The sequence below is a fragment of the Lolium rigidum genome, chromosome 5 (genome assembly GCF_022539505.1).
Source record: "Lolium rigidum isolate FL_2022 chromosome 5, APGP_CSIRO_Lrig_0.1, whole genome shotgun sequence".
Lineage (NCBI taxonomy): Eukaryota > Viridiplantae > Streptophyta > Magnoliopsida > Poales > Poaceae > Lolium > Lolium rigidum.
The window spans coordinates 259,611,346-259,621,261 of NC_061512.1; the positions used below are offsets into that span (position 1 = coordinate 259,611,346).

General features: G+C 41.5%; 1 protein-coding gene across 1 annotated transcript; it reads right to left on the reverse strand.

Moving 5' to 3' along the window:
- Positions 1-6,508: 6,508 nt before the first annotated feature.
- LOC124657767 (F-box/LRR-repeat protein At3g26922-like) lies at positions 6,509-9,527 on the reverse strand. The gene is made up of 4 exons (XM_047196279.1): positions 8,688-9,527; positions 7,874-8,035; positions 7,606-7,783; positions 6,509-6,891 (listed from the first exon to the last, which is right to left on the reverse strand). The coding sequence occupies exons 1-4, from the start codon at positions 9,519-9,521 to the stop codon at positions 6,866-6,868; spliced, it is 1,200 nt and encodes a 399-aa protein (XP_047052235.1). The 5' UTR covers positions 9,522-9,527; the 3' UTR covers positions 6,509-6,865.
- Positions 9,528-9,916: the final 389 nt, after the last annotated feature.

Consider the following 9,916-nt stretch of genomic DNA (forward strand, 5'->3'; position numbering starts at 1 on the left):
TCGGTATCTAAACAAAATTTTGACATGGACCTAGTTAAGAAATTTATACTAAAATTTTATATTTTTTATCATATTATAGTGTTAACAAACATATTTTTGTATTACATAGTTAGCATATATAGTTAACGACGTAGCGATGTTATCACTAAGAAAATACACTTGGTTTCTGCAAAAAATAACTTATACTTTGTATCAAATGTTATGTTAGTTTTCTCCATTTTGATTCCCATTAAAATCCTCTCGAAATAAAAACCCTCCAAAAGTAAAAAATAATAGAGTTGATACGAGTTCATGTATCCTCAAATATATCCACACATTTTCTTGCGTTGCATAGTGTAACTAGGTTATGTGTCCATGTTTTAATGTCCTTGTATATCTTGCTAGAGAACTCTAAAACATGTGGTCTAACAAATATCTAGAGAGCGATTTCCAGTGTATGACTAGCAAGTGCAAATAACATTTATATAGTGTAAAATTAATCGTTGTAATTAGCAGCAGGTTACGTGTGGGAACCGAACTCTTGTAACATAGGTCTAATTAGCAGTAGGATAATGATTTATCATGGGATTCCCAAATGCTTTTCGTATGCGAAGCCCCGCCAAGAAGTCTGCCTAGAACGTGGACAAACGGTCGATTTTTTTTTTTTATCGCACACAGAAAACGACCTCAGTATGGGATGGAGAAGTGCTAATGAAGCCACTAGGAATCTAGCAGGATTGGCCGGCCAGAGCGACCCAAACATGAAAAATCCTCCACGTAAGACATATCTCCTCTCTACATCACTACGGAACCAGTCAAGGTGCCGACGGTCAGATCCTGTGCCGACGGCAAAATATCGGGGCCGTCGGCACAGGACTCGTTCTGGCCAGGCCAGCAGGTCAGCCGTCGGCACAGGTAAACCGTCGGCACATGAAGGTCTGTGCCGACGGCAACCGTCGGCACAGTTTTGGCCGTCGGTATAGCCTCTCCACCGTGACGGCGAGCTAACAGCGTCAGGCCTGTGCCGACGGCAAAGCCGTCGGCATATATTTCAGCCCTGTGCCGACGGTCCATTTTACGACATTAATCTTAAAAAAATCATAACTAAATCATTATAATTCAGAAAAATACAAATAATATATCAAAATTTTCAGAAAAATAAGTTTTATCTTGGAAAAATATCAAACTTGAAATATTTAAAATGAAAAAGATCTTCGTGCCCACCGTTTTGAATATACTTTGAAACGGGCATAAAATATTCGAAAACGATCCAAACAATGTGAAACCTTCGCATGGTGTCATATTATGTGTCATAGTTGCAAGAAAAAAATTTAAAGTTGGAAAATTGCGAACATCACAAAAAATCCTTCACAAAATGAGCTATCATGTTCGAGGTTTCATGACATTTAGGTCAAATGACCATGTTATGGATAGAATCGCGGCATAGTTTGTGATAATATGCCCATATTGTGCACACATGTGCATCCTGGGATGTCTTACGATATTGCAGGAGGAAGTTTTCCATTTTATCGCACGAAAAAACCATTTTCCATTTTTGAGGTGCCGAAAACGGGGTGTTTTGTGAAGCAACCACCAAATTAAAGATTGACATTGGTACCAACACATTTTTAAAAAATACTAGACCAACTAAGATGCAAAATTTCTCAACCGGTGTATCTGAAACCTTTCTGTCCACCCCTCATGAAAAAGACAAATTCTCGCCGAATCAGTAGGAGGCCGACTCGCATTTGAACTACAGGTACATGATATATTGCTCAAGATTTTTTGTAAAAATCATTTTTAGATTCACAACATGCTATTTCATCAGAGATCCAAAGGCAAGTTTGGCGAGCCTCAGTGCCCGGCAAAGGATCTTCTTGCCCGCCGTTTTGAATATAGTTTGAAACGGCATAAAAATATCGAAAACGATCCAAACAATGTGAAACCTTCGCGTGGTGTCATATTATGTGTCATAGTTGCAAGGAAAAATATTAAAGTTGGAAAATTGCGAACATCATAAAAAATCCTTCACAAAATGAGCTATCATGTTCGAGGTTTCATGACATTTAGGTCAAACGACCATGTTATGGATAGAATCGCGGCATAGTTTGTGATAATGTGCCCATATTGTGCACACATGTGCATCTTGGGATGTCTTACGATATTGCAGGAGGAAGTTTTCCATTTTATCGCACGAAAAACCATTTTCCATTTTTGAGGTGCCGAAAACGGGGTGTTTTGTGAAGCAACCACCAAATTAAAGATTGACATTGGTACCAACACATTTTTAAAAAATACTAGACCAACTAAGATGCAAAATTTCTCAACCGGTGTATCTGAAACCTTTCTGTCCACCCCCCATAAAAAAGACAAATTCTCGCCGAATCCGTAGGAGGCCTACGCATTTGAAATACTCGGTACATGATCTAATGCTCAAGATTTTTTGGAAAAAATATTTTTAGATTCAAAATATGATATAGATGTCATATTTGGATTCCTCTCATTTTTCTAATCGATTTAGACATATTATTTGTCAAATTTTGATTTACAGTATTTAAAGATATTAATTATTCCATATTAAATAAAAAAGAAAAAAATAAATCATTTTATTGTCCATTTGAATTCAAGATTAATATACTTATTCTTGTAGTTTATGTAGGTAATTGTTTGGAATTCAAAAAATAATGATGTGCAACATCAAGTAATAAGGGTTAATAGTATTGATATGGTATTATTGTCAACAAGGTGTCATTTCTTTCATGGAATCTAGTCTAAATGGAATCAAGAAGTTAAGCGTGCTAGGGGTGGAGTAGTGTGAGGATGGGTGACTGACCGGGAAGTTTGACCATGAGTGGAATTTGACCTAATATTAAGTGTAGTTAGAGTTAAAATGGTGCATGTGAGAGATTAAAAAAATTGGGATAAAAAAAAATGAAAAAAAAAAATTTTGAAATTTTTTTTTTTTTGAAAAAATTCGAGCCAGAATTACCAAACGGCGTTATTTTTATGCGGACGGCCAGCCTGTGCCGACGGCCAGCCTGTGCCGACGGCAACTTTGACTGTGCCGAGGCGTTATTGTGCCGACGGCAAGGTGCCGACGGCTGCCGTCGGCACAAGCCTGTGCCGAAGGCAAAGCAAGCTGTGCCGACGGCCGCCGGCCGTCGGCACCTTGACTGGTTCCCGTAGTGCATACAGAATTACAAAGATTCACTACGGGCAAATAAGACTTTGCCGTGGAACTATTTGCATGGCTAAGGGTCCTATATACACGGCAAAAGTTTTGCCGTGCGACGTCGCACGGCAAAGATCGCACGGTAATACCATTGACGGCAAAGGCTTTTTTGCCGTGCGACTCGCCAACATTGCACGGCAAAGTCTTCGCTGTGCGATGCCGCACGGTCTTTGCCGTGTGCCAAACATGTTTTATCTCAAAAAAAGCTGCAAACTGGCCGATCTGGGATTCGAACCTAGGACGTAGAGTAGCCTAAGTGTTCGTTTGTTGATAACTATACGCCTTCTGAGCTGAGAAGAAATTCAGTTTTTACATCTTTACCATGCGCTTACACTAGGCAAGGGCTTCTTTGCCATGCGTTTGTTAAAAACACTAGGAAAAGCCTGCTTTGCCGTGCAACCCAGCTGCGCGCATGACAAAGGGTGAGGCACGGCAATGCCCAACGTCTTTGCCGTGCATCGAATCTTTGCCGTGCGGTGTGTTGGGCCATTGTCGTGCACTTTTTTTGCCGTGCGCTCGTGTCTATCTTTGTCGTGGCCAAGATCTTTGTCGTGTGTTTTTATCCATGCGCACAACAAAGAAATCATTGCCGTGCGGGAGCACACAACAAAGAGAAAACTGCTAAGCAATCTAGGCATCATGCAATCTCTTAATAGGCCGCCAAGTAGCCTGGTAGAAAATATCATGGGCAACCATTTGAAGGCGGTTGCATCCAGAAACCATGCACTCCCGCTGGTCCTCCGGGGGCAAGAAACGCCAAAGTTGGATCCAGTGAACCATAGTGTGAATAACTTGCAAAAAATTAGTAGAGTCCTTCCTATTATAAATAATATCATTTCTGCAATTCCGAATTCACCAACATAAAGCCGAAACACCAATGTGAATCCTAACTTTATCAGTTTTGTCAGTTTCATTAAGCCAATTCCCAAACATATTTGTGACATTGGATGGAGGCGGAATATTATATGCAGCAAAACCACCCGCCAAATAAGCCTAGCAAAAGGACAGGAAATAAACAAATATTCAACTGATTTCTCAGCGTCACAGAAAGAGCATTTCGTACTTCCATTACAATTCCTCTTTGCTAGATTATCACGGGTCAAGAGGAATTTCTTACTAAGGAACCACATGAAAATTTTAATTTTTAGTGGGATTTTAATTTTCCAAAGATATTTACAAAAATATCTTGTATTCCCATTTAACATGTCACCATACATAGATTTAACAATGAATTTTCCTGAAGATGTTAGGCCCCAAATGAACTTATCTTGATCATCATTTAAATTTATCTCCATTAATCTTTGACATAGATGTACCCATTGATCCCATTTATCACCAATCAGCCTTCTCCGAAAACCAATATTTAACGGAGGTGAACTCATAACATTTGCCACCGTATCAAGCTTACAATGTACTATGTTGTATAATTGGGGATACTGAGATGCAAGGGTCTGATCACCTAACCATCTATCTTCTCAAAATCACACTCCTTCTCCGAAGCCTACCTCAAATTTTCCTCTACTAAATTTTTTTCCTTTAACTTTCATTGAGTCATTTCCAGAAAGGTGAATCAGTAGGCTTACTTTCAACTTAAGCCAAGATTTTCTGTGAAATGTACTTGTGTTTAATAGTTGTTGCCATAACCCTTCCCCAGAAAGAAGATTAAATAGCCATTTACTAAGTAGGCAGGAATTTTTAATCTCCAGAACTTCAGTTCCAAGGCCACCTTAGTCCTTAGGTCTGCAAATCAAGTTCCACTTAGTTAACCTATATTTCTTTTTATTTTTCTCACATTGCCAAAAGAAACGTGATCGAAAAAAATCTAATCTCTTCCTTACCCCTTTAGGTAAATCAAAGAAAGATAGCATAAACATCAGTAAACTAGTAAGAACAGAGTTAATCAATATAAGGCGATCCCCATATGGTAACAACTTTTTAGCCCAACACCCAAGTTTTCTCTCAAACCTACTTTCCACTGGATTTCATTCAGAGTTTTTTTTAACTTTCTATAATGGATTGGGATACCCAAATATCTAAAGGGCAGAGAACCAGATTCACAACCAAATAGTTGTTTATACTGCTCCTCTTTCTCTTTGGCCTTACCAAAACAGAAAATGTCGCTCTTGTGAAAGTTAATTTTTAGTCTTGACAATTTCTCAAAGAAACGCAATATTAGTTTCATATTTACAACCTTTTCAAAATCATATTCCATGAAAAGTATTGTGTCATATATTATGATTCACACGGAAAGCTAGTTTTCCCCGCAAATAACAGCAAAGCAACTATATATGCGCTCGTGTGTAGTCGTTGAGATTTTTTGGGGTCCGATACTCCGATAGCTAGCTAGTCCTACCTCTCAATGCGCGGATTGTATGACACGTACCCGTGCCATGCATGATCAGCCGTTCCCTATTTCTATCAGTCCTGAAGCACGCATTGGCATTGCATTGGGCACAGGTATAATCCATCAGCCTCCACCATCGCCGTCTCTGAGTCCCAGCGACGAAGGAGAAGCATGGCACCATCCCCTGAGTCGATGCCACGCCTCATGACCTCAACCAACCTGTAGGAGCCTCCCTCGTGCGCCATCTCTGAGCAACAAGGAGAAAGATGGCGCCGTCCAACAAAACAAGAAAAAGCAGCGTTCCAATGCGAATCCTAAATAATGGAGAGTTGAAATCGAGGCCGGCGATTTCAGATTTAGGCCGACGAGTGCAGAGCTATGGCGTTGCCCCAATGCAAAGTCTAAATAATGGAGTTCGAAGTGAGACCGAGGATTTCAGATTTAGGGCGGCGAGTGCAGAGCTATGGCGACGAGCTAATGCAAATCCTAAATAATGGAGTTCTAATCAATGACGGCGATTTAAGATTATAGATTATAGGAGGCGAGTGCAGCTACAGTGGCGACCAAATGTTAGTAATACAAAATGAGAGTGCATTTGCTATCCACATGGATAGCTACACACTCTGTGTTAAATGGATTCAAACCGTATGAACCTATTTTAGCTTGTTTTCTTAGTAGAACACATATTTTTGGTATGATGGATTACTTCCCAAGACGTATAGGATTTACTCCCAGCCAAGATAAATTTCCTCGGATCAACTTTAGCAGGCCAATTCCTGACAGTTGAACAAGGGTAGAACTTATATCGGCAGCCTAAGAAATGGTGAACAAAATACGTCCATCTAAGTTAGGTACCCACGCAGATGGACTAACACAATCAGCAACAAGAAAAGGCATGCTAACCAAGTTCAGCCAACCAAACATATGCAGAGAACTCGAACAATCACCACAGATCACTAAAGCAAAACAACATTCCAGGTCATGAAAGAAATGGATACGCAACATACTACATATTGCATAAGTTGTACTTCTAGAAACATGTAACTAAAACTAGACCTTAAGCAGATCATTCAGTTCAGGCCAAACAGAGTTCAGGAAAAGAGCAATAGGTGCAACAGGACCGCGATGGCTTTTAAGCCTTTCCAACTGAATCCCAGTGAGCCACATCACGAAATCGGCAGGAGTTCATGCTTCACGTGAACCGGATATGAGTTGCACGCACGACCTTGCTTGACAAAATGCAGGAACCTAGTGGTGAAAGATCCAGGGACATGGGAGTGTGAATAGAGAAGCGACCGTAGATGTCTGAACTACTCCTTGCGCTTGAAACTGAAGCCTGTGGAAACAACAAAGGACAAATTAAGCACATGAAAGTCTAGGCTAATAGAAAAACAAGGTTTGGTATGGTCATTTAGTGAGTGGCACCGAAGTGCAGAAATTTAGTAGCATGATTGAACAAACATACGAGCTGGAATATTTATGATAGCTCTCACAAATGTGCCATTAAAATGAAGGAAACCAATCAGAAGGTCTAACTTACCATTCGACAAAGTGCAAACATTCGTTAAAGTGTTTCATTAATCAATCCTTATCCTCTACTTAACAGCATAGGCATGCAGTTACAACCACCAAGCACATCTTGCAGCTGTAGACCTGTAGCTGGTGCCTCACAAGATGCAGTCGTGACGTTTGCTGTTAGGGCTTAACCATGAACAGTCTAAATGGTCGATCAAGGTGCCACATTGTGGATACAAGGTACTTTATGGTACCACAGTGGCATTGACATTCAAAGAATGAAAAAATAGTGCATAGAATTCTCCTCTGCCCTAGGTTTGCATTTTCATTGAAATAAGTTATGTCATTTTTTCCATTTTGGAACTCAGAAAAGGGTCAAATGTTTAGATTACCAAATTTCAGAATTAGTTTGTGATACAGTTTATCTACAAAAAAGACTTGTGACTTACATGAATAGAATAATACGATTTCCCAACTGTGAAGCATACATACTACATAAACATTATAATAGTAGTATATGGTTGTAGTTACTTACAGTCATCATAGGGCTTCCTTTCGATGTTTATGAGTTTCGGATGTACTCCATGGTACGCAAGGAAGTTTACTATTTGGTCTACCCTTACATCTTTCTGGAAATATGTTATTTCAATTGCCTTGAGATGCTTTGACACCATGAATTGTTCCTTTGGATAGACTTCATGCATTTGAGTTTTCTGTTGCAAACAAAATGATTTACTGAAATGAATCAGCAGTAAATGGCAATTTCAATCAGTGAGGTATCATACATAGAAATGTTTTTATACCTCACAGTATCTACCAAGTTGAAGCGTAAATCTCTCTAGAATTGGTGAGTGCTGCAGAAAGTAAACTAGTCCAGTGAAGTTAGAAGCCATACACCAGTCACTGAGCAACAATGTCTTGAGCTTGCTAAATGTAGGGTAACATTTTATCTCCTTTCTGAAGACCTGGAGAGAGTGAAGAATTAAATGACAATTGTATCTCTGACTTCAATTGCATGATTTACTAATACTGAACACAATACAAGCTTTCTAGAGTTCTTATTCTTCGAGTAACAAAACATAAGCATACAATGTTTCATACCCTGGAAAAATGTTACTTTTGGTTTATTCAGAAACATCAAACATATTTAATTAAGCCACACAATTTAAGTGTTACATAAATTGACAGAATTAAAGGACAATTAACAGTTAATATATGCTTCTGAATAGTACAGTGTAAGTATCAAGTAGCCTTATAAACCGCATGCATAAAGCCTTTTTCCACAAACCAAGTATAGGGGGTGTCTTAATAAAAACATGACAGCTGCCGCTGCATGCCAGGCCTCCGGGGCTAGCGGCTGCTGGCTTAGGCTTGCAAACCTCTGTTGCATGCCTTGCTTTATCCCTTTCTTACTGATTTAAGTTGGGTAAACACTATAATGTGTGCTCAAGAGAAGAATAGAAACATGGTGATTAAGAAGAGTGAATTGGTGGCAAAAATGCAATGCACATCAGAAACCAGTTTACTATGGTTAGAGATGGAAAGGGGAATAGCAGCACACAAGAGAAGGAGTCAGCAAAACAGCAAGCATGTCCACTGAAAAAAGATGGAGCATACCATTGAGCGAACCCTTATCAGCTCCAGATTCGTAGCACCTGACAAACCTTTGAGAAGCACACCATCATCAAACTCACATGCCTCGCAATACGAAAATCCTGACTTGTGTCCAATCTTGATAAACGCAGTCACCAACGATGGCATGCTCTTAAGGCACAGAGCGCACTCGTAACCGACCGCTAGCTCCAGGGTAACCAGGCCTGGCGCGGAAATGAAAGACCGGGTAACGATGGGGTCAATATTTGTGTTTCTGATCCTTAGAAGGCGCAAGGACTTGGGAAAGTGGGTTCCAACGTCTCCGATATTGATGTCACAGCGTTTGATCTCCAGCTCCTCGAGCGAGTTGCAGCTCGAAACATGCAGATAGAAATCGTCGAGCCAAACTTTACGAAGAAATAACCTGGTCAGGTGTTTGGAGAAGAAAGTCCCGGCCGATAGCTGGAAGTAACGTAGAGAGTAGATTTTGATTCGAAGATCCCTCACTTTGCGCGAAACAGCGTAACGGAGACACATGTCGACATCTTGGCTGAACCGGTCGCTAGACAGAATCTCGCATTCAAACAGGGGCGTTGTCGGGTCACGGTAGCGGATCAGGCTCTCGATGAAATGGAAACTATGGGAGGTGTGGTCAAGTCCCATGTCGAAACGGAGTGATGGCAGGGACTTCCAGAGGGCGCGCCAGCGGGGGCCGAGCACGGACATCTGCACGGCTTGACGCGATGTCAGGAACGACAGCAGAAGCAGGATCACATCTTCCGGGAGCGCACTCAAGCGGTCCTCGCCACCGGACACGGCTGCTTTCTTGTTACCCTTGCTGCGGAGCCTCTTGGGCATTCTGTCGAACAGGTGTCCTGCGCGCGCGGAAGCTGCAGAGGTGGAGGGCAAGGAAATGAGCTAGCAGGCGGGAACGATGGGCAAAGAGCTCGAGGATTCGCAACGCGTCGCGTACCTCGATTCCTTCGCCGCCGCGGACCAGGGCCGAATGCTCCTTCCGCTCGCCGGCGTACATACGAGACACACTCACGGTTACAACAGAGTCGCCTCACTTTGTAAAATCCCCCGATTTTGCACATAGGACACTGGAAGCACTATGTATTTACAGTTTACCCACAGAGTTGCCAGATGGCGTCGTTCTCGCCTGCCTGGAAGTCGCCGCAACCGCAGCCGCCGCCGCCGTCGCGGGGCCCGAGCTACGAGTCCGCGGCGCATGTTCGGGGGCCTTCCTCTGG

Coding starts and splice junctions, on each gene's coding strand:
- LOC124657767 (XM_047196279.1), bottom strand. CDS start 9,521: ATGCCCAAGAGGCTCCGCAGCAAGGGTAACAAGAAAGCAGCCGTGTCC. Junction 8,036..8,687: donor TGATAAGGGTTCGCTCAATG/GTATGCTCCATC, acceptor CACTCTCTCCAG/GTCTTCAGAAAGGAGATAAA. Junction 6,892..7,605: donor AAGGAAGCCCTATGATGACT/GTAAGTAACTAC, acceptor TTGTTTCCACAG/GCTTCAGTTTCAAGCGCAAG.